Source organism: Notolepis coatsorum (genome assembly GCF_963971535.1).
Source record: "Notolepis coatsorum genome assembly, chromosome: 4".
NCBI lineage: Eukaryota > Metazoa > Chordata > Actinopteri > Aulopiformes > Paralepididae > Notolepis > Notolepis coatsorum.
Window position 1 is genome coordinate 73,874,813 of NC_140168.1, and position 25,058 is coordinate 73,899,870.

Here is a 25,058-nt window from a genome sequence, read left to right on the forward strand (position 1 = left end):
AGTGATATCATGCATGTTTTACCCACTCTATCACTGCACAGAAATTATTTTCTCTAATGGTTAAAGGCAGCTGTTGACAGAGTCACCTGGGGAGCAACAATAATGGGTTCATGACGACAAGGTCCTTCTTTAGCCTTTAATCGGCGTGGTTTATTTCACATTGTATATGCACCATGAGACCTTCTCTCTCTGTGAGAGGTAGATGAGGAAGATGGGAAAGAGACAGAGGGGGAGGGAACAACCCCTTATATACCCTCTTACTTGACGTCAGCTACAATAGCTACGTCTCCTTGCGCCTATAGCGCTCTCTTGTGGAACAGTTAAGCAGTTACATGCAATCATATATAACACATAAACTCAACAGCAGCCATGTTGGAAGAAATAGAACTACACAAACATTTTGCACTATTCAAATTACAACCTGTAAATTGTAATACATGGGCTGTTCCATGAATTTCGGAGGCAACGTCAGTAACGGATCAGATTACCTTACCTTTGAGTATTCCTGTGGAATATATTACTGTAATTAGTAATGTAACTGATTACATCTTGAGGGAAAACCTTCCCAACACTGCCAAATTATAGTATAACCTTTTTGACTGTCGCCCCCTGCAGGTCTGGTGGCAGAATGCAAGCGCAGCTCCCCAGTGGACTACTTCTGGTACAGAGAGACACTAAATACCTCAACGGCCATAGACCAGTCTGGAGGCCTGCTGTGGTGGATGGTGCTGTGTCTCGTGAGTGCCTGGACCATACTCTACATCTGCTGCATTAGGGGGATTGAGACGACTGGCAAGGTACGATAACTAGGGTACTACAAATGTTAAGTATCTCGACCAGGGGTCACCAACCTTTTTGAAACTGAGAGCTATGGGTACTGAGTCATACAAAGGGCTACCAGTTTGATACCAGAATTGCTCAGTTTGACTTTAGTTATATATTATTATCAATGATAAATGATACTCATCTTTGTGAAGAAGACACTGATCACGTTAATGATTTCTCACTATAATTATCAACAATGACTGAACAAGGTGGGAAACAGATAATATCAATATTCAACACTTTATACACCCAGGCGGGCACCTCGTGTGGTCCTTGGGGGCTACCTGGTGCCCGTGGGCACCGTGTTGGTGACCCCTGATCTAGACTTTGTTGAGGTTAAGTAGCTGTACAAGGTTCCTTAAAGGAACATGCCAACATTATGGGAAATACGCTTACCGTCTTCTCTAGAGTCAGAGAAGAAGATAGATACCAATTTCCTCTCTGTGTGTTCAGTAGAACACATTTTTAAATGTCTTTTTACAAATGGCCAATTTTTGTTGTTCTCTGTCCCACAGGCTGTTTACATCACCTCTACATTACCTTTTCTGGTCCTCACCATCTTCCTGATCAGAGGACTGACTCTGAAAGGTTCTGTAGACGGGATCAAGTTCCTCTTTACACCGGATGTTAGTAGACATTGTATCTTAACCTGTCAAGCTTTAACCTGTCAAGCTAAAGATGCCGAAATTAGCAAGAGTGAGTTTACCTGCCCAGCAGAAATAGAGTAAGTTTTGCATCACCATTCAAGTCCATGCAGCAGCAACAAAGGTTTCCCACAGACTCACAGAGGCACCAGCAGCTTTAAGCTGAATCTGATCAGCAGGTTGTTTTGGACATTTTTAACGCACTGGTTGATTGATTGATTGATTGATTGATTGATTGATTGATTGATTGAAAACTTTATTAACAGATTGCAGAATGGGTACAATACAGTACGGCTCAATACAAACAACTGTTAGAGGATGCAGACCAGAAAAAGACTTTCGTCTTGTTTACATCAGGGTCCCCCATTTTCAATTCATCAAGACATTTATGACATACATACAAATATACAGTACTGTTTAAGAGAAAGAGATCATAAAAAAAATATATACATTCGAAGGGGAAGAAACTGTACATTGGAGGGGTTGGGTGGGCGGGGGGTTGGGGTTGGACATTTACCGGGGCCAGTTTCTAATTGCAGCCACCCGTAGGTGCTCTTTGAGAGCGGTTTTGAAGGGGGGTAGGGATTCAAAAAATTGTATGGCTGTGGGTAGGGCGTTCCAGATTGTTGTGGCATAATTGCTAAACGTGTTTAGTCCCTTGTTTGAGCAGAATCTGGGTTGAACATGATTTGTGGAGCTCCCTCTGGTGTTGTGGCCGTGGTTCACTGACCTTTAGGAAGTATTTCGACATGTACATGGGTATCTTAGTCGTGTAGTGTATCTTGTAGACCAGGCCCATTGCAAGTTGCTGTACTCGTCTGTCATCTACTCTATCTATCCATCCTAGATTGTCAAAATGGGAAGGGGTAAGGTGGGTTTTAGGAGTAAGGTCAAGCAGTAGTCTCACTTGTTTTTAGGTCCTTTGAGGTGCTTTGGTACCATGAGTTTGATGTGGTCTTAGTTTTCTGATGAGACCCTGGGAACACCACTTGGCAGGCCAAAATATATGATTGGTTATTGATATAGGGATACAGGTTGTTTTGTTGTCAATCGGATGTTTTGGCCTGCCAAATGGTGTCCTGGAAGTCTGTGGAAAACCTTTGTTGTCCGTGCATGGGCTTGAAAAGTAATGCAGAGCTTGCTCTATTTCTGCTGGGCAGGTAAACTAACTTTCTTTTTTATTAAAAAAAATGTTTTATTGATGTTTTTGCACAAATCTTACATTATACATTTACATTTACATTTAGTCATTTAGCTGACGCTTTTATCCAAAGCGACTTACAAGTTCTGTACGACAAGTCACCAGGAAGGGCACAACTCTATCAGCTGAGTAACAATGTTCATCAAAGTGTTGAGTGCTACAGCGTAGGTTAGTTTATTAGGACAAGTGCATGACAGTAAGGTTAGTTAGGGTTAGATTTTTATATATATTTTTTCAGATAGTGGTTGAAGAAGTGCGTCTTTAGTCGACGGCGAAAGATTGGACGGGTTTCGGCTGTCCTAACTGGGGTGGGTAGTTCATTCCACCATTGTGGGGCAAGGATTGAGAAAAGGCAGGTTCTCCTTGATGACCCTCCCGGAGCTCGGATAGGAGTGGGTCTGAGATGGCCAGAAGATGCAGAGTGTAGGGGTCTTGAGGGTGTGTAGTTAGAGACCATTGACCGGAGGTAGGCGGGAGCGGTTCCCTCTGCCGCACGGTATGCCAGGTCGAGGGCCTTGAAGCGGATTCGTGCAGCAATGGGGAGCCAGTGCAGGTCCCTAAGGAGTGGGGTGACATGGGCCAACTTCGGTAGGTTTGAGATCAGGCGGGCCGCTGTGTTCTGAATGAGTTGAAGAGGCTTGGTGGCAGTGGTCGGGAGGCCAGCAAGCAGTACGTTGCACTAGTCGAGGCGGGAGATGACTGTTGATTGGACGAGGAGTTGGGTGGCTTCTTTTGTCAGGAAGGGGCGGATCCTTCTGATGTTGCTCAGGAGGAATCTGCAGGTTCTGGTTGTCGCTGCAATGTGAGCGGAGAAGTTCAACTGGTCGTCGAGGACAACACCAAGGTTCTTGGCGGTCGGGGACGCGGTCACAGCTGCATTCTCGACTGTGATGAAAAGGTCGGTCAGGGGGGAGGATTTGGCCGGCAGGTGGAGCAATTCTGTTTTGCTTAGGTTCAGTTTGAGGTGGTTGGTCATCATCCAGGCGGAGATGTCGGACAGACAGGCCGGGATCCGCTCAGAGTGGATATCTGAGGGAGGGAAGGATAGGAAGAGTTGAGTATCATCGGCATAACAATGATACGAGAAGGCATGAGACGTGATAATGTTACCCAGTGATTTAGTGTAGAGGGAGAAGAGAAGGGGTCCTAGGACCAAGCCCTGGGGGACACCCGTCCGCAGGGGGCGGTTGGCCGACAGGGTCCCTCTCCATGACACTTGGTAGGAGCGGTCATTGAGGTATGATGTCAGCCATGTCAGCGCAGAGCCAGCCACTCCCATTCCTGCGAGGGCCGCAAGTAGGATCTGATGGTTGACTGTGTCGAAGGCTGCAGATAGATCTAGGAGAATCAGGACAGAGGAGAGGCCTTTCGCTTTTGCTAAGTGAAGTGCCTCTGTGACCGCAATGAGGGCCGTTTCTGTGGAGTGGCCAGTCCGGAAGCCTGACTGATTAGGGTCTAGGAGGTCATTCTGTAAGAGATAAGCAGTAAGTTGGTTGGATACAGCACGTTCAAGTGTTTTAGAAAGGAAGGAGAGAAGAGAGACGATAGTTGCCTATGACGGTGGGGTTCAGGGTTTTTTTTTGTTTTGGTGTGACTCTGGCTTGTTTTAGGGAGGTGGGGACCACCCCCGAGTTGAGGGAGGAGTTGATGGTTGCAGTTAGGAATGGGAGGATGTCTGGTGCTATGGTCTGGAGGAGTGGGGAGGGTAACTGGTCCAGCTGGCATGGCACAAAACGTTTTCAGCCATCCGGTCTTCCCAGCTGAGGGACATCAACCTAACATCCGCACACTGACATCACTTGCTTAATTGACATACATCAAAACCCGCCCTCTTTTCTTGATCCACCAATCACAATTGTTTCTTCCCTCGGAGCAACGGTTGTGATTGGAGGATCAAGAAAACACGGCGGGGCTTGAGATAATGTCAATTGACATATTTCAGCTGGGAAGAGACTTGGTGAAAAAATACTGGAAGAGGCTTGTTATTTTTATACTATGACTTTTTATCAACCTCTGCCCAGTGTTCATTTTGGCAGCTATTTAAATTTTTGTTTTAGCCTTAGTCATGTGTCAAATGCTCCTTTTTCGTTTTCATCATATTTAGTCACCTTCATTTATTTTTCGTTTAGTCAATTTTAGTCAACTACAGGTCTGAGCATTTTAGTCTTAGTCAGTTTTGGTCTCGATTTAGTCTTTTTTGTTTTAGTCTAGATTTAGTCGCAGAAAACGGATGACATTTTTGTCTTTATTTTTTTCCGTTAATGAAAAAAATGGCTTTTTATTCTCTTGTAATGCAATTCTATGTACCGCTACAGTCAGTCAAATTCACATTCATTTCTATTGGGATAATAGACTCATGTAGACGCCCCTCTCCCCACTCCCCATATATACACCATAAGACATAATCAAACCAATAGTTTTAGTCTTAGTCATGTGTCAAATGCTCCTTTCTCGTTTTCATCATATTTAGTCACCTTAATTTATTTTTCATTTTAGTCTTAGTCGTTTTAGTCAACTACAGGTCTGAGCATTTTAGTCTTAGTCAGTTTTAGTCTCGATTTTGTCTTTTTTGTTTTAGTCTAGATTTAGTCAGGGGGAAAAGCTTCGTTGACGACCATATTTAGTCATCATTTTCGTTGACAAAATTAACACTGCCTCTGCCTATTGTCAGCATGGAAAACGTCACTCTACGCTGACGATACTGTCTTCTTCCAGATAGATGAGTTGATGAACCCAGCGACCTGGTTGGATGCAGGTGCCCAGGTTTTCTACTCCTTCTCCTTGGCAACTGGAGGCCTAATCTCTTTCTCAAGCTATAACCCCATTCAGTAAGTAGCCACGGTGACAGACCACCACACATTCAGTAAGTAGCCACGGTGACAGACCACCAGACATTCAGTAAGTAGCCACGGTGACAGACCACCAGACATTCAGTAAGTAGCCACGGTGACAGACCACCAGACATTCAGTAAGTAGCCACGGTGACAGACCACCACACATTCAGTAAGTAGCCACGGTGACAGACCACCAGACATTCAGTAAGTAGCCACGGTGAAAGACCACCACACATTGCATCAAATAAGTCTCAGCATTTGCTTGGAGAGCCAAATGGGTGGAGTAGGAAACATGATTCATGAGAAAGATTAGTCGTTCTGACTACACACTTTTAGACTATTGGACATCAATTCAGTGTTATTTTCTGTGATGGACAATTTACCTGAAATTGAAATACCCGCCCATCTGGTACTTCGAGCAGTTCAAAACAAATACAAAGAAATATTTGCAGATTCTGTTAGAAGTTGGACCGTTGTGAAAACTGTATGTTTAGTCTAGATATTGTATCTAATCTTATCCGTCTAGATAACGTGTTTTATGTCTGTAGACAGGAGTATAATGCCACATTTCGCATACGGTTTGGCCATACTGTATGTTCATTGATATTGCAACCTAAACATGTTCTTTGGAGAGTATTTGTGATCAACACTATTACTTTTAGAAATACATTTTTTTCACCCCCCCCCCCCCCCCCCCCCCCCCCACCCCCAGCAACAACTGTGAACAGGATGCTGTAATCATCTCCTTTATCAACGGCTGCACCTCAATATACGCTGCTACTGTAATCTACTCTATCATCGGCTTCAGGGCCACTGAGCGCTTTGATGACTGTATGAATGAGTATGTACAATACACCCACACACACACCAATAACATGTACTGTACACAGACACAGGTCACTATGTAAATACACAAATAGAGATGAGTATACACAATCTGGTATTACTGTATATAGCATTTCCCCATTTCATGCAATCCACTCACATGTAAAAAAGAAAAAAAAGCATGTAGCCTATTGTACATAATACATATTATTCTAACATATATCTTGTGCTGTATATTTTTTTTATAATTATTTTTTCAGAAACATCATCACTCTACTAAATGCATTCAATCTACCCGAGGGGGACGTCACAGAGGCCAACTATCACGAAATGCTGCAAAGCCTCAACAGCACTGTGTCGGGGCTAGGCATCATCCAGGGTCTGGACCTCAACACTTGTAACCTGCAGACCTTTCTGAGTGATGTAAGCGTAATAAAACACTATTTTCCCCATCAAGAATGTTTCCTTAGGGCGGCCGGGTAGCACAGCGGACTAAGCGTCTGTCTACCACTGCAGAGACACTGGTATCGAATCCGGCTGTCAGCAGTGCCTCCGGCTTGGCCGGTCGTCATACTGGCTCAATTGGCAGAGTCAGCGGGAGGGCAGCCGGTGGGTGGTAATCTGGTCGTTGTAAACAGCGACTCCTACAGGTCGGTCAGGGCGCCTGCACAGCGAGGGAGGGAAATGTTGAAGATAGTGTGACCTCCCACGCGTTACACTTCACCAATGAGAGTCCTCGCTGCCAGGTGAAAAGAGGCTGCTGGCTGTCTCCTATGTATCGGAGGAAGCATGTGATAGACTTCAGGGCTCCCTAGACCAACCAGTGGGGGGCACATGCGCGCAACGACCAGAAGGGGAGGGGGGAATTGTCATAACGACTAAATTGGGATGGGAGAAAATACAGAAAATAGGAGGAGAAAAAGTGGATTAAAAAAAAAAGAATGTTTCCTTAAATCTGTGGGATAGCCCTAAAGCGGAGGACCACACAGACAGTTGGGAAGTCTTGAGGAGCTAATTACAGAGAACTATTTCAGGAGAATGTTGCAGGAGTGGTGTGCGTTTTATTACCCTTGTAATGTAAAATAAGAACCATGTGACTTAAATGTTGGTGTTTTTCATTTCTTCTTTTAATTTTAACTGAACATGTCCAAGTTTCTTTACTTGCTTGTTTCAGTTTCATGACCCTATAGGGTGCTTGAAACCCAAAGCAGAGTCTGTATTTTCAACAGAAATTCAATTGGACAAATTTAAATCCTTTCCTTTTTTGGAGATAAAAGGTCTCATTTAACACATATACAGTAGTGCCTAAATTATAGCTGGTTTAACAAAGTGTATGTACATCCATTTCATGAGTTGGCTCTGTGTTTGTGTAGGGCGTGGAGGGTACAGGACTGGCCTTCATCGTGTTTACGGAGGCCATCGTCAAGATGCCCATCTCTCCTCTCTGGGCCGTCCTCTTCTTCACCATGCTGTTCTGTCTCGGGCTGTCCTCCCTGTTTGGGGCCATAGAGGGGGTGGTGGTTCCCCTACAGGATTTCCAGGTCTTTCCTAAGTCATGGCCTAAAGAGGCCACCACAGGTACATGATGTAGTCTTGTGGAAACTCACTCAACCCTTTCACTACCACACTACATTACAATTTACATTTACACTATACAGAAGGTTAACCCTTTCACTACCACACTACAGATCGTTAACCGTCTCTGTAGTTCTGCGGTGAAAGGGTTAACCGTTTGTTGTGTGGCAGTGAAAGTGTTAACCTTCTGTATTGTCTCGTGAAAGGGGTTAATTAACTAGTGTGGTAGTGAAAGGGTTAAACTCAGTTTACACACATTTTTGATTTGTGAAATAGAGTTTATCCACCTGTTTAAGCTGAAAATATAGATCATGATTTAAAATGGTAGTATAGACTCTTTGAAAATAGTTTGGGTTATTTTATCAACATGAATGTGTTCTCAACCTTTGAGCACCCACGTATCCATTACCCAGGTCGCTGACCCATCCCCCATCAATTCAAGTTTAATTGTCTTTCCTGACTATTAATGTTTATTATTATTCTGTGCTATATCATTGATTTGATTTAATTTTATTGATGGATTAAAAACACACAACAAGGATCCAAAGGATAACATGAGAAAGAGTAAAACCCTTATTTACGTCATGGTCCCAGGGACAAAAACACGACAATAACACAAAACACATACATTTAAAACATTAGAAGACTAACCTATAGCTAAAATTGTATACCCCACAATAACTAAAAACTGATTGGAAACCCATTCAAACTATAGGGGGCTATTCCTCTATTCTGTCCATGAGCTACTTCCTGACGCTTCTCTTGAAGCTGTGGAGGCTCGAGCTCTGCTTGATGGGGATAGGCAGCTTGTTCCAATCCTGAGCTCCAGAGAAAGTAAGGGAGCACTGGCCCAGTTTGGATCGGAAAGAAGCAGGCTTCAGGTTTGCTATGCTTGCTCTAGTTCTGTGGTTGTGGGATTCGTTGACCGGGGTGAAGTAGTTCTGGAGGTATCTAGGGGACCTTTGGTTTATAATATTGTGCACTATGTTCAGTCTGAGCTGGGTAACTCTGGCCTCCACAGGAAGCCAGTTTAGCTCCTGAAAGTCATAAAAAAAAGCATGCCATTGAACGTCAAATAACAGATTTGATATTAACCTGGACAGTTTGAATATCATTATCATTAGTTTCCCAGGGAGCACAAAAGGGTGCTATGGTTAGAATATTTTTTAATTCAAACTTTAATTAGGTCTAGTTATTGATCACTAACCCTAACTCTCTAGTCTAGATTATAGAGTTAATAGTTTTATTTTCCCACTGCGCCACCACATAATTGTTCTGTATCCGATTCCAGGGTAGTATGGTAGAATACCATATTTGATTCCTAAATTAGACATCCAGTATACAATACAATTGTAAGTCTTATTTTAAGTTTTATTTTGGAGCTTTTAAAAATGTTCAATACCAATATTTAATTCAAAATAGATACACTGAGAGTTTAGTACAAGTGCAAGTCTTTATTTGTCATCAGATTAACACACACACACAAATGCGATGAGCGACCCACAGGAACACACACATGCACTGAGTCACTGACGAAATGTTCTCTGCACCTCCCATCCCGTCCATCCCCCCCAAGGGCAGCCGGGAGCAGACAAGGGCTTCGGCGAGCGCCGCACCCGGGGACCAATCCTTCGTTAGCGATCTGTTGTTCTTGTTTTTCCATTGGGTTTGTCTTATCAGGAGGGGAAACCCTTTCGAGCACGGGGAGAACATGCAAACTCCACACAAAGGCCCGGGAGATACCCCACCTGGGTAACTGGCAACACGGCAACCTGGTCCCCAAGCGGGAATCGAACCCACTACCTTCTAGCTGTGAGGCGACAGTGTTAACCACTACACCACCGTGCCGTTTAGATACAATGCGTAAAGCCATACTGTCTGCTTTGGGTTTCAGGTATAGTATGCCTGGTGTCCTTCCTGATTGCGCTCATCTTTGCCCAAGATTCTGGTAACTACTGGCTGGCACTGTTTGACCGGTTTGCCGGCTCAATACCTCTGCTAGTGATCGCCTTCTGTGAGATGATTGGTGTAGCCTACATATATGGCATGGATAGGTAAGTGGCTAAAACGTGTTTCATAATAATAAGAATGAATAATAATTCATTACATTTATATATCGCTTTTCTCAGACTCGAATTGCTTTCCAACGTAGGGTTAGGGAAATTGCCTCCTTCACCACCACTGGTAGCACCCAACCTTGGGCTATGCAGGCTCAATGGCTATCATACACTGGCACCCGGCACACTACACAATGGCTGAACGGCTCAGGAGACAGGGATTGATATCAGCCAATTAAGGGGAAGGAATGATTAGGTGGCCTTGATGTCAGAGACCTGATTGGGAATTTGGCCAGGAACGTCGGGGAACCCCCTACTCTTTACGATAGTCCTGGGTTCATTAACGACCGAATTCAGTCAAAACCTTGGTTTAGCGTCTCATCCGAAGGACGGCACTCGCAGCTGTACGGTGTCCCTATCACCGTAACAGGCCTTGTTACTGACAAATCCAGAGGACAGAGTGCCCCCTACTGGACAACAACACCACTTGTAGCCATGTTTCATACTCCTTGCCGTCTGCACGATCTTTACAGTCTCATAGTTATCTTCAGTCAGAGTGACTCGCAGAATGGTGTGCACATTCTGTCACCATAGTGCGCTGCCCCCATCCACATTGTTACAAAATCTTGGAGGTGTGCTTCTCAAAGTGTGAATGCAGACGCTATATTTGGCACCATTCCAATACAGTTTTAAACCAACCCATAACATATTAGTACTTTGCTTTTTAGAAGGCAAAACTGCGCCACCCTGGGTATCCGCTTCCATTCATCTGTGCTAAGCTAGGCTAGCTTTTACCCATATAGCTTTCTACTGAACGCACAGAGATGAAATTGGTATCTATCTTCTTGTCTGACTCTGAAGAAGACGATAAGCATTTCCCATAATGTTGGCATGTTCCTTTTAATACTCTAAATGTTCACTCATATCGATGATCAGTGTTACTTATCAGTGTTACTTATATCTGACCATCACTGTGTATTCTTCAATGCTAACCTAAACTTAACAGAGACAAAAATGGTAACCATTGTAAAGCGAAGAGTACTAGATGACATGGCAGAAGAGAAGTTCTCAAATATCATGAGACTAACTGAACCATCCAGCCGGGACTGCTCTTTAAACTGCATGGTTGAAAATCTCAACAACACCCTATCATATACACTGGATGCTGTCGCTCCATTAACTCATTCTGTGCCAAAAACGAAAAATTACGTGTTTGCTCGACAAGCGCTGAGTGCCAAACTAGATATTATGTTTTTGGAACATTTGATCTTTTTACTTTGATCCCCGCTCTACACACTTGCCCTGAGCGATCTGCATCATTTTGGCACACTCACATACACTAGAACTGCAATGCCAATTGACTATCACCCGGTGGCAGTATCGTCCGTGTCTGAACTGCAATGGCTTGGGGATGATACACAGCCTCACTTTTATTTTTTTTGGTAGTGGCCCCTCCTCCCGCTTGAACAGAAATTCACATTGATCGCCTTGAAATTCCGTTGCCTAAGCGTATTTGACCATCGAAACGTGTATAGACATATAGACTGGTAATCGCGATGGCGATGCGATCACTTGGAATTATTCTTCTTGGAATACCTTCTGGTTAAGGTAAGGTACATTCTACGTCTATTTTACCGAATCTGAAACGTGTTTTTCTAACGATCACAGTTCTGTGTTTCACCGGACGAAAAACATGCTTGGCAATTTTTTTTTTTACAAAACACCCAGTGTTTCCGTAGTGACTGCATAATACATAAAAACATAATATTTAGCATAAAACCCCCAAAAGTTTACTTTATTGAAGAGAACATTCTTAAAGTTACACATTTTCAGACTTTGGAACATATTTATTTCAAAATGATGGGATTTAACTACTTACCATTCCATTTAGTCACTACCTAAATGATCACGTCACTACCGAAACTTTACCATATGTTTCGGTAGTGACAATTCTGGCTAACTTTGAGCATAACTAAAGAATGCTAGCAAGCACATGGCTAGCATACACATCTTTGAAGAGGTGTACACACATAAAAACATAATATCCCGCATGAAACCCCAAACAGTTTACTTAATTGAAGAGAATATGTGTTCGATGGTGACAATTCTTAAAGTTACACACCGATTTTCAGACTTTGTACACATTTATTTCAAAAGTATAAGTATCATTAGCTAATATAGGGATGCTCGATATTGGCTTTTTTACCGATACCGATATACCGATATTGTCCAACTCTTAATTTCCGATACCGATCTCAACCGATATCAACCAATACCAATATATGCAGGGTTTCCCCCCCCAAAAAACGGAATAATTTCAAGTAATTAACATTACATATGTCTTGTTGTGGAATTAACACAACATTATGCATACTTTTGACAACAAATAAAATCAGAATTTGTTCTTACTTGCTTGCCTGGCTAAATAAAGGTTATAGAAATGTAAAAAATAAAAATAATTTTTTATTTTTATTTTTTTTAAACGATACTGATATTTTCCGATATCACATTTTAATGCCAATATCGGACATCCCTACTAATAACCATGCAGCCATGAGGGACAGGAAGGCAGTGTCAATGCCTGGTAAAAAATGCAATGTGGTTAAAAACCAGGCTCAGCCAATGGACTAAAAGTCCTGTGTTTCGGTAGTGACATGAAAACTAGGGACACGATTTTTTGAGTATAGTTTTTTTATAAAAAAATTAAACCCACAATAAATCAAAATCTTTCAACTTCTGTTTAAACTTAATCATTAAGAGCTTTGAAATTACACCATTGAACTAAATCTAAAAAAAAATTAAGTGTTTACATACATTTAAATTTACGGGTCAGGGTTTGGGACAGCTACTTCCCAATAGAAAGTACCCTATAAATGATGATTTTGTATATATTTAGCTCATCACAATCTAATTTAATGCCTTGGGTTTAAATAGATCATAACATATTCTTAGTAAATATCTATGTCTGAATACTTCATTGTTTTGTTAAATATTTTTTCTTGTTGTGGGACAGCACTTTGAACTAATTCGGTAGAATGCCCCAGCTAAGGAATGGCCATTCATAAATCAAAATGGCGCTGAAAAACTGATCCATGCCTTTATCTCAAGCCGATTCGATTATTTTACCGGCCTCTCAAAAGAAGCCACAGAACAACTCCAACTCATTCAAAGCTCTGCAGCTAGGCTACTAACTAGAACCAAGCGGAGATACCACATCAGTCCAGTATTAGCTACTCTGCACTGGCTTCCGGTAACATTTAGCATCGATTTCAAGGTCCTCCTCCTTTTAATCAAACCGTAAACAAAGAGGCCTATTGGGATGTTAGATCCTAATATGAAGAACTGTGATTTAATGTTCTTGTCTTACTTACTTTGTCTATTTTGATGCTCATTATTCTTTTTTTATCCACTTTTTCTCCTTATTTTCAATTTTTTCTCCAAGTTTCAAGTTTCTTTATTAGTTGTCATACAGATGTACAGAATACTTTTATATAAAATGCTTCTTTTTGTTTTGCTCCCATCCCATATATTATTTATATTGCTCCCATCCCAATTTCGTGTTTCCAATTTCCCCCTCCCCTGTCTTGAACGTTGCTCGCATATGCCCCCCACTGGTCGGTTGTAGGGAGGATAGAAGCCTTGCATCACGTGTCCCCTCCGGTACACGAGGAGGCAGCCTGTCACATCTTTTCACCTGCCAGCGCGGACTCTCATCTGCGAGGTGTAACGTGTGGGAGGCTCACACTACCCCCGCTATTTCCTGTCTCTGCTGTGCAGGCGTCCCCAACCGACCTGTAGGAGTCGCTGTCCACAACGTCCAGATTACCACCCATCGACTTCCACCCGCTGACTCTGCCAATTGAGTCAGTATGATGGCTGGCACAAGCCGGAGGCAATGCTGACACCCGGATTCGAGACCGGAGTCTCTTGCATTGGTGACGATCGCAATCTCCGCTGCACCACCCAGCCGCCCCCTTTTGATGCTCATTTTATACTTATTTTATGTCTGCACTTTATGCATTGCTCTTGATCTGCCAATTGTGTGCTCATTTTATGCCTGTCTTTTATTAAAAATAAATGTACTGCTGTGAAGCACTTTGAGCTGCAATTCTTTGTATGAAAGGTGCTATTCATGAGTGTATTATTATTACTTACTGTATATCTAACTTACCTGACATCTGACTCAGTATTCATGAATGTGTTATGAAGCGGCTATTAAGCTCTGACCTGTATGAATATAGGTTTCAAATGATATCAACTAGTTTACCATGTTGAAGATCTCCATCACTCAATGCCTCAATCTGAGAATTATACAGAATACACGATTGAACATTCTGTAAGGATTTACATTAGCATTCATAATACATTCTGTACTCATAATGTATTGTGATTTTCGAAGATATTTTTTACTTTGCAGCTTGGCTGTTTACTGACAACCAATAAATATAAATAATAATAATTCAGATAATTTACCCAGTTTAATGAAAATCGCTTCTGTATAAGTGCCGTATAACATTCCATATAAGTACAGTGTTACAAAGGATCAGATTAAACCGAATATATATATTTATTTATTGATATATATTGCATAGTATTTGTATATCGTTTGATATCCCCTGTATATTCCTTGTACATATACACGGAATATCCCTTTAGCCCAGACCATAATAGTTCATTCTCCTATTGGACAGCGGTCCACCGGCGCCAGGGACCGGCCTCCGGAGCCAGGTTCAAAGTCACCGTCAAGATGTGTCTGGACATGCCCGGCCTTGCCCAGGGATACGCGACAGAAATGAGATTGGAACTAGTTTGTTCACCGTGCGTATAAATACGGCGCAGGTGAATATAGAAGCCCCTTACCTCCTTACCCTTCGTCCTTAGCATGTTACCGATAAGTTGAAGCCTCACCCACGATACAACGTGCGGTGAAGTATGGCCTGTTTGGCCCCAGAATAGAGCATTGAGACCGCGTGCGAATTAGTAACTGAATTGTCAGAGTTTGGCGCTATACCGTCGAGTGCGACATATTTCTATTAAGTCATTAATAGTCTATTGGTGTATAGTGTATCGTGCGGTTAAAGTTCTACAGTGACCAGCATCTCCAACGCTTTCCCGTATTAGCTAGAGTTCTTATCCAGGCTGGGCCGACCGCATGGCGCTTTCACCCGAGGAGACCTAGACGAGAACCGTATGGACATGTACACTGGATTAATCTACCCGACGACTACATAGCCCTTTGCGGCTGGAATATATTTGCTTTGGTCCTGTGATTTATGGAGCGGATAATCGCCGACGCCTGCACGTGTTGGATTTACCCCGAGAGGAGTCAAGTCGAGTCGGCGCCTCAGAGAGTCTGAGGTCGACTAGCTTTCTTCACTGTGGAGCTACAGTCTACAAGAGAACCAAGCTGTATTCGTCTGTGGATCAAGAGGCTACTGCACCGGCTTCTGTACCTGAAGTCTCCCTAGTCATCGTTGACCAGACGTCCTACTACCGACAGATCTTCTACCCCCCCCCGCTGGCTTACAACCAGGGGAACCCCTTCCAGTATCTCCCGCTATATTACTAGTGTACCATAGATATAATTCCCTAAGATTCAGGTCGTATAATTACCTCCTGCGTAACCAGAGAATGGACATTCGTTATTGATTTGCCTACGCATATTCCTTTGCCTTACAAGTGCATTCAAAGAATAATGTAAAGTATCCTATGTACCTTTTGCTCCATTAAATACTTGATTAATACCTTTGACTGGAACCGATTTCATTGTGGGAAGTGTTCATCATATTCATATATCGTGTACTGTATGGCCAGTAATTAAAGTACATAAAGCGGTAGTGGTTTAATGATACCATACTTATCAATACAGTCAGAGAATTGTACCCCTCAGTTACAATTGGTCCTTCGAGCCGGAGGGTAACTAGTGTAATATTAATATAGTGGTATTAATATTGACATGGCCTATGATGAACACTCCACAAAACGGTTCTCCTAAAGTAGATCGCCCGCAGCGTAGACGGCAGACACCTCAGTACTTAGAGGATTACGTTGCCAGTATACTACCTAGCCTTCTACAGACGGTAAACGCGGAAAAAGTAGATAGTAAAATTATGTCCGACCCTATCGCCCAGGTTACCCCGCCAATAGAGGCCCTAGTGGGTTCTAATGTAACTGACCAAGCTCACGGTAGGGACCAGGAGGGACCTGACACGACTTTACCCCCCGCCAAGACCGAAGAAGTAGTCCCCGGAGAGCTCCAGGATAAAGACAGCTCTCCAGGGACGGAACTTTACCCGCTACAAGAAGAAGAGACCCCGGAGATGGATCTCCAGGACTCGCCACAGGAGAACAGATCTCCAACGAGTACTGCCAGGAGCGGATCACCTCAACCAGCATCTTCCCCCAGCGGGGCGGACAAGATGCTGGCACAGGCATTCCTCGCCAGCCTAGCAGCCTCTACAGAGCGCGATCGACTCCAAGCACAGATGCTTAGCGAGCGCGAACATTCTTCCATGGAAAGAGAACGCCTTCAAGCGCAGCAACGGAGCGACGAAGATCGTATACGTCTAGAGATTAGACGCCTTCAGACGGAAGAGAATATGGTAAGAGACCGGGCCGAAGCAGAGCGCGCCGCCGCCGAAGCAGAGCGCGCCGCCGCCGAAGCCCAGCGCGCCGCTGCCGGTGCCCAAAGAGAAGCAGAGCGCGACATCGCTCTCACCAAGCGCGAAGCCGAGCGCGACCGATTACAAGCGCAGATAATGGAGCAGCTGATCGCCAGGGCGACACCCCCTCCCTCCGCACGGGGTTCCAGGGCCTCGTCAAGACACGGGTCAAGGGCACCCTCCCCTACCCGATCAAGCGACCCTGAGCCCGACCACCAGAGAGAGCCTATACCCCCCTCCGAACTCCTTCCCCGACCGGTCCACGCGAGGACCAGCTACAAGGAAGAAACGGTCTACACCGCGGAGAGGCTAAATAGACGACTACAGGATCTAGAGGACCTGCCAGAGCAAGAAGAAGAGGGAGAGGAGGAGAGTCAAGCCCGACAGCAGCACAGAACTCCACAGGACCAGGAGGTCCAGTACAGCCCAGGCTCTACCCCCGCGGCTCTGCGCTACAGACCCCCGACTCAATTCACGGGTGAGCTTGACGCACGACCAGCCCCGAGGAATAGCACCTGGATACGCGGGCCATGGTACCCAGCAGGTACCAGCCCACCAAGAGGCGTAAGAGGAGACTCGCCTAGGAGGCCTCTCTTCCAACGCTCACCAATGTGCCAGCCATCCATGGCATCATACATTGGCACACCGATGTTTCCGGACTTCACCCACGAGAACAGAGCACAGTACACCGAGCTACGAATGTGCCTAGAGACAATGATGTCCGATGTAACTGACGAACCGTACAAGTATGCTATCCTACTGAAGCACCTCAAGGTGCCCCGAGCGCACAATATAGCGCTGGCCTATGCCACCTCTACTACCCCATACACAGCGGCTCTAGCAGCACTCGACCAAAGATATGGACGCATATGGGATTACGTAATACAAGAGATAAGGCATATCGACCGCCTACCCCCAGCCACAGACAATCGCTCACTAGATGACCTGTCTATCAAGGTACAATCCCTGGTAGGGATGCTGGGGGCGCAAAGAGAAAAGGGTATGCACGAACTGTACGTGAACTCTAATGTCGAGAGGATTTTAGAGAAGCTTCCGCCCGCCCGACAAGAGCGCTTCAGGCGGCAAAGAGACCACCGTGATCCTAACGGTCCCGAGCCATCCCTCCTAGACCTAGCCGACTTCCTGGCGAGAGAAGTCAACAGCCTACGGTTGGATACGTTCATGTGGAGCACCCCAAGCTCCAGAGAGGGACCTAGGAGAGCAAACGATGGCAGAAGATTGGTGACCGTCATGCACCAATCAGAATCAGTACCGAGCAGCAAGAACCACAGTACCCCCTCGATGAAAGAGAAGTGGAAGATGGTGTGCCCGTACTGCGAAAAGGAACACTGGTTGTCACAATGTGACACGTTCAAGAAGATGACCGCCGACGAGGTGGGTCAATGGATAAAGTCCAACCGACGCTGTTACCGATGTGCGCGCAGTCACATGGCAGCCGATTGCCGCTTAAAGAAGAGGTGTAGTCGGTGTGACGGAGCCCACCTAGATGTCCTACACGACAGTAACAGAAGAAAGCCTGCACCCTCAAGCAGCACAAAGGCAAGTGTTATGTACATTGACCCCGCCAGCAGCGGGGGCGCCCGAGTGCTCTTAAAGGTGGTCCGCGTAACACTGAGTTACCAAGACAAGGTCATGGACACTTACGCCGTCCTTGACGACGGGTCAGAGAAGACCCTTCTCCTCGCGTCCGCTGCGGCCCAGCTGGGGCTGCGGGGGAGCGAAAACCAGATGACGATTCGGACAATAAGAAGAGATCTAAAGACGATAAAGGGCGAGAATGTCTCCTTCACTATCGCAGCAAGCGGGCAGCCAGAGAGACGGTATAGGATTACTAATGCTTTCACCAGCCAAGAAATAGGCCTGTCGCAGTACACCTACCCCATCGCCAAGCTGATGGATAAATATGTGCACCTGCGTCAACTACCTATCCCGCTCATAGACGGTGCCACCCCGACCCTGCTGATAGGCTCCGACCATGCAGACCTCATAGTCCCGATAGACCGGGTCCACACAGGGCCCAGAGGCTGTCCTGCAGCAGTCGAGACCCGCCTAGGATGGACATTACAAGGCCCCCTCGCTAAGTCTCTTAACCGAACAGCAGCCACTAGCTGCCTCCACTCCAGAGTGACAGAAGAAGACACCACCCTCCTACAGCATGTCGAGAGGCTATGGACACTAGAGACAATGCCCTTTAAGAACGAAAAGAAAGACATTCGTTCCAAGGAAGACATTTACGCCATAGCACTCCTCGAGCAAGGGACAAAGAGAGTCAAAGTCAACGGAGTGATGAGATACGCAACTCCACTCCTGAGGCGAGAGGGTATGCCCACCTTCCACACCCCAAAAGAAGCGACGGAGCGGTATCTATTGAACACAGAGCGGCGCCTAGCCAGAGACCCCGCTCAAGAGACTGTGTACCGCGCTGAGATTAACAAGCTAATCACAGCGGGACACATAAAGAAAATTGACTGGCGACGTCGTGCGCTGCTCCGCGCCTCCCTGATCAAAGACGGCTTTGATCTCCGGCAGCGGGCCAGCAGCGACCCCCCAGTATTGCGCAGCCTCTCCCCAGAGGACAAGCCCCTGCTGCGGTTCCTATGGAGAGAGAGGATCGGGGATGAGCAACCAGCCATCTATCAATGGGAAGTCCTCCCTTTCGGAACCACATGCAGCCCATGCTGTGCTACGTTTGCACTGCAAAAACACGTCGCAGAGGACCCAGCAGCTGATGAAGAGGTCCGAAAAAGTGTAGAAAATAGTTTCTACGTGGACAACTGTCTGCAAAGCGTCTCGACGCCAGAAGAAGCCGAGGCCCTTCTACTCAAGCTCCGCGCCTCCCTGATCAAAGGCGGCTTTGATCTCAGGCAGTGGGCCAGCAGCGACCCGCAAGTATTGCGCAGCCTCTCCCCCGAGGACAAGGCAGCAAGCAGCGAGACCTGGATGGCGACCATCCCAGGAGAAGCCCAAGAAATGACATTAGGACTAGTCTGGCGCTTCAAAACAGACTCGCTCCATTATAAACACACACCCCTGACCAAGGAGCAGGGAAGGTCGACTGCACTACCGACCACCAGACGGAGTGTATACAGAACACTCGCCAGACAATATGACCCGTTGGGATGTATTCTACCTTACACCACCAGGGCAAAGATGATTGTAAGAGCGTTATGGGACAAGGACCAGGGCTGGGACGACCCCATACCCGAACACCTTGCATCCACATGGAGAGAGTGGGAGACGGAACTCAGCTCACTCCCAGGTGTTAACATACGCCGCAGCTACTTCCCACCCACAGTGAGGCCGGAGACGTGCCAGATGGACCTGCACGTCTTCAGCGACGCCTCCGAAGTAGCCTACGGTTCGGTGGCCTACTTGCGTGCCCGAGAGGAGGGAGGAGAAATACATACTGCTTTCATCCTGGCTCGCTCAAGAATAGCCCCACGAAAGCAACAATCTATCCCGCGTCTAGAGCTCTGCGCAGCCCTAGCAGGAGCGCAACTCGCCACGTTAATCCAACGTGAACTCACCATTCCGGTGCAAAGAACAATCTTGTGGTCAGACTCCACGACAGTACTCACATGGATCCGGTCTGATTCGTGCAGATACAAGGTCTTCGTGGGAGTCAGAGTCACAGAGATTCAAGATTTAACAGAAGTAGCAAGCTGGAGGTATGTGGACACAAAACACAACCCAGCTGACGTCATCACCCGGGGAATGTCCCTGGATGACCTCACCCGTCACAACCTATACAGTGACGGGCCAGAGTTCCTCAAGCTCCCGGAAGAAGAGTGGCCTACACCCACCCCACGGGAAGCGAGTAAAGAGGAGGCAGAAAACAAGAAATCTATGTTCTGTGGATTGAACACACTCGTCTCCACAGACCCCGACATAGACGATTGCCTCACCCTAGAAAGTGCGCAGCTAAAGACATTCCTGTGGCACCACCCAGAGGTTCAGCTCACTACTGACATTACTGCAGCTGACTACGAAGAAGCAGAACTTCTTCTACTACAACGAGCCCAGAGAGACTCGTTCCCCGATGAGCTAGACTGTCTACAGGGAGCAAAGCCCGTCCCATCAGACAGCAGACTGCTCCACCTAGCCCCCGAGAGCGACGCCCATGGTCTCATCAGAGTGAGTGGTCGTCTGCGGAGAGCTCCAGACTTACCGGATGACGTCAAGTACCCGATAGTCTTAAACAGCCGACACAAGGTCACAGAGCTGATCATAAAGAAATACGACGAGGATGTGCATCACGCCGGGGCAGAGAGAGTCTTCGCGGAGATCAGACGTCGTTATTGGATACTGCAAGGGAGAGAAGCAGTGCGGCGCTTCCAGCGAACCTGTCTAGACTGTCGTAAGTGGCGAGCGCAGCCCAGTATACCCCGGATGGCTGACCTACCTCCCTGTCGCCTCCGACTCGGCGACAAGCCTTTTCACTCCACCGGTATGGACTGTTTCGGCCCGCTGTATATAAAGAAAGGAAGAGGCACCGAGAAGCGGTGGGGTATTGTATTCAAATGCATGACCACCCGAGCGATGCATATAGAACTCCTTCCAACCATGAGCACAGACTCATTCCTTATGGCCTTCCGAAGATTCACATCGCGGAAAGGTAAACCGTCTATATTGTTGTCTGATCACGGGACAAACTTCAAAGGCGGAGAAAGAGAGCTGAGAGAGAGCTTCCAAGCTATGGGCCCAGAACTTAAGACCCACCTCGCTCCATACCAGATTGACTTCCAGTTTAATCCCCCGAACGCACCTCACTTCGGTGGAACTTGGGAACGAGAAGTACGTTCAATAAAGACAGCCCTGTACGCCGTGCTTGGGGCCCAGACCGTGGCGGAAGAAGTCCTAATGACAGTCCTCACGGAGATCGAGGGAGTATTGAACTCAAAGCCCCTCGGTTGCGTCTCAAGTGATGTAGCAGATGTCGACCCAGTCACCCCCAACACACTCTTGATGGGGCGGCTGGACCCCGCGCTACCACAGACAATGTACAGGCCTGAAGAAGCGAACGGCCGAAGAATGTGGAGGTACAGTCAAGTACTGGCTGACAAGTTTTGGAACAGCTTCCTACTCCACTACCTACCGTCTCTACAGACCCGCCAGAAATGGGTGAAAGAGAGAGACAATTTGACAGAAGGAACAGTCGTCATGATTATCGACCAGTCACTACCCCGAGCTATGTGGCCGGCCGGCCGCGTAAGCAAAGTGATCACCGGTGCCGACGGAAAGGTCCGAGCAGCCGAAGTGCTCGTCCAAGGGCGGATCTACACCCGACCCGTGGCGAGGCTAATAGAACTGCCAAGGCTCCCCGATACCATCGATGACGACCATGACCCCATGACTTTGTGAACTGACAGACCCCTCACAACAGACATTGAGTAGAGGACAGTGCGGTTAATCTGTCTCTGCTTAGCTAATTAGGTGGGACTAATTAGGGGGCGGCTGTTACAAAGGATCAGATTAAACCGAATATATATATTTATTTATTGATATATATTGCATAGTATTTGTATATCGTTTGATATCCCCTGTATATTCCTTGTACATATACACGGAATATCCCTTTAGCCCAGACCATAATAGTTCATTCTCCTATTGGACAGCGGTCCACCGGCGCCAGGGACCGGCCTCCGGAGCCAGGTTCAAAGTCACCGTCAAGATGTGTCTGGACATGCCCGGCCTTGCCCAGGGATACGCGACAGAAATGAGATTGGAACTAGTTTGTTCACCGTGCGTATAAATACGGCGCAGGTGAATATAGAAGCCCCTTACCTCCTTACCCTTCGTCCTTAGCATGTTACCGATAAGTTGAAGCCTCACCCACGATACAACGTGCGGTGAAGTATGGCCTGTTTGGCCCCAGAATAGAGCATTGAGACCGCGTGCGAATTAGTAACTGAATTGTCAGAGTTTGGCGCTATACCGTCGAGTGCGACATATTTCTATTAAGTCATTAATAGTCTATTGGTGTATAGTGTATCGTGCGGTTAAAGTTCTACAGTGACCAGCATCTCCAACGCTTTCCCGTATTAGCTAGAGTTCTTATCCAGGCTGGGCCGACCGCATGGCGCTTTCACCCGAGGAGACCTAGACGAGAACCGTATGGACATGTACACTGGATTAATCTACCCGACGACTACATAGCCCTTTGCGGCTGGAATATATTTGCTTTGGTCCTGTGATTTATGGAGCGGATAATCGCCGACGCCTGCACGTGTTGGATTTACCCCGAGAGGAGTCAAGTCGAGTCGGCGCCTCAGAGAGTCTGAGGTCGACTAGCTTTCTTCACTGTGGAGCTACAGTCTACAAGAGAACCAAGCTGTATTCGTCTGTGGATCAAGAGGCTACTGCACCGGCTTCTGTACCTGAAGTCTCCCTAGTCATCGTTGACCAGACGTCCTACTACCGACAGATCTTCTACCCCCCCCGCTGGCTTACAACCAGGGGAACCCCTTCCAGTATCTCCCGCTATATTACTAGTGTACCATAGATATAATTCCCTAAGATTCAGGTCGTATAATTACCTCCTGCGTAACCAGAGAATGGACATTCGTTATTGATTTGCCTACGCATATTCCTTTGCCTTACAAGTGCATTCAAAGAATAATGTAAAGTATCCTATGTACCTTTTGCTCCATTAAATACTTGATTAATACCTTTGACTGGAACCGATTTCATTGTGGGAAGTGTTCATCATATTCATATATCGTGTACTGTATGGCCAGTAATTAAAGTACATAAAGCGGTAGTGGTTTAATGATACCATACTTATCAATACAGTCAGGGAATTGTACCCCTCAGTTACATACAGTAATCCTTTTAGTTTTTGTGTACGATCTCCCATATGATGAGATTAGAATTGAGAATTGTATTGATGGCCATTGGAAGCTATAGACTGGTCGAATTCTGAGGGTATTATGATATAGCCCTGACCCGGTTGTGTGTTTTCTTTCTTTGGTAGGTTTAACGCCGATATTGAGTTCATGATAGGACACAAACCCAACATCTTCTGGCAGGTCACATGGAGAGTGGTCAGCCCTCTGATAGTCTTTGTCATCTTCATCTTCTACCTTGCCACCCAAGTCAGTGCTGAACTGACATACATCGCCTGGGATCCCAGTTCGGTATGTTTTAACATGTTTATGTTTATGTTTATTTAGGATCCCCATTAGCTTTTGCACTTGACACTCAGTTCAGCTGCTTTTCCTGTTTCTATTAGAGAGTTGTTTTCTTCTGCATGCTTCACAATATGTGGGGAAAGTCTTTCGAATTGCTGCTTCTTTTTTTATACACCTGTTTTTATACACCCGTCATATACACCTGCTTTTATCTTATCACATTTTTATTATTATTGGTAGATATGATGTACTTGAATTTTTATCATGTGCTTACCTTTTAATTCATGATGCAGACATAATTGTGAACGACTGACTGAGAAACTGTCATTGTCTGTATATGTCTACTGTATGAGCTATGTGAGATACCCTGCATTTCCCCAAGGGGGTGAATAAAGCATCTATCTATCTATCTAGAACCGCTAACCAAATGATAGAATGTTAGTTTAGTTAGCATTCCTAATTCAAAGCAATGCATCACTAGCTGCAAGCTGAAGGTCACATTTAGAAATGCCTCTGCCACAATGTGACCAGTGCCTGATAAATACAAATAACGCTCTCAAATGTACCTGTTTTCATTGAGATATATCATTCTTTTCATATCTACAGCCAAACTTCCCAGTGTTGCAGATACTGGCCTATCCCAGTTGGGTCTATGTCATCATATTTATCCTGGCTGGAGTCCCAAGCCTTTTGATCCCGGGAACGGCCTTGTTCAAGTTATTCAAAAGAACATGTTGCAAGAAATCACCCCATAGGCTTGAGGTCAACACTGTCTCCGCCACAGTCAAAATGGATGACATCGCCACAGAGTCGTAGAATTACAACAGTGCATTGCAGTGGCATTCTCTGGTAGTGTGCCATGAACTATGCAGTGACAGATCACAGCACGTACGGTACGATGAGGCACAGGCTTGTTTATTTTGGGTCCCCATATCATGGTAAGAGTCCAATTTATAAAGATTTTTGGCATATCTGGGTCTCAAGGCATTATTAGTATTACTATGTACTATACACACTGAGTACTACTATGTACTATACACACTGAGTACTACTATGTACTCTACACACTGAGAACTACTATGTACTATATACACTGAATACTACTATGTACTATATACAGTACACTAAGTATTACTATTTGTATTTTTTTGTATTTATTTATTAACACAAAGAGTTAAGCAAAAGTTAAAAAATATATATTATAATTTAAATACATAATAATCATATTTAATGTGAAGGAGAAGTTTAGAAGCCTAGTGGCTTATCGAGAACTTCCCCTGTTTT

At 45.6% G+C, this 25,058-nt stretch overlaps 1 protein-coding gene across 1 annotated transcript in view; it reads left to right on the forward strand.

Moving 5' to 3' along the window:
• Nucleotides 1–24,590, forward strand: part of LOC311226560 (sodium-dependent neutral amino acid transporter B(0)AT1-like) — a gene marked incomplete at both ends in the record, with an annotated part of 47,048 nt that extends 22,458 nt beyond the window's left edge. The window contains 9 exons of the mRNA XM_084311980.1: nucleotides 616–797; nucleotides 1,341–1,455; nucleotides 5,390–5,498; nucleotides 6,217–6,345; nucleotides 6,590–6,752; nucleotides 7,703–7,907; nucleotides 9,799–9,958; nucleotides 23,618–23,780; nucleotides 24,381–24,590. Coding sequence (XP_084168106.1) covers nucleotides 616–797; nucleotides 1,341–1,455; nucleotides 5,390–5,498; nucleotides 6,217–6,345; nucleotides 6,590–6,752; nucleotides 7,703–7,907; nucleotides 9,799–9,958; nucleotides 23,618–23,780; nucleotides 24,381–24,590 — 1,436 coding nt within the window. The remainder of the gene's footprint in view (nucleotides 1–615; nucleotides 798–1,340; nucleotides 1,456–5,389; nucleotides 5,499–6,216; nucleotides 6,346–6,589; nucleotides 6,753–7,702; nucleotides 7,908–9,798; nucleotides 9,959–23,617; nucleotides 23,781–24,380) is intronic.
• Between the last annotated feature and the right edge of the window lie 468 nt (nucleotides 24,591–25,058).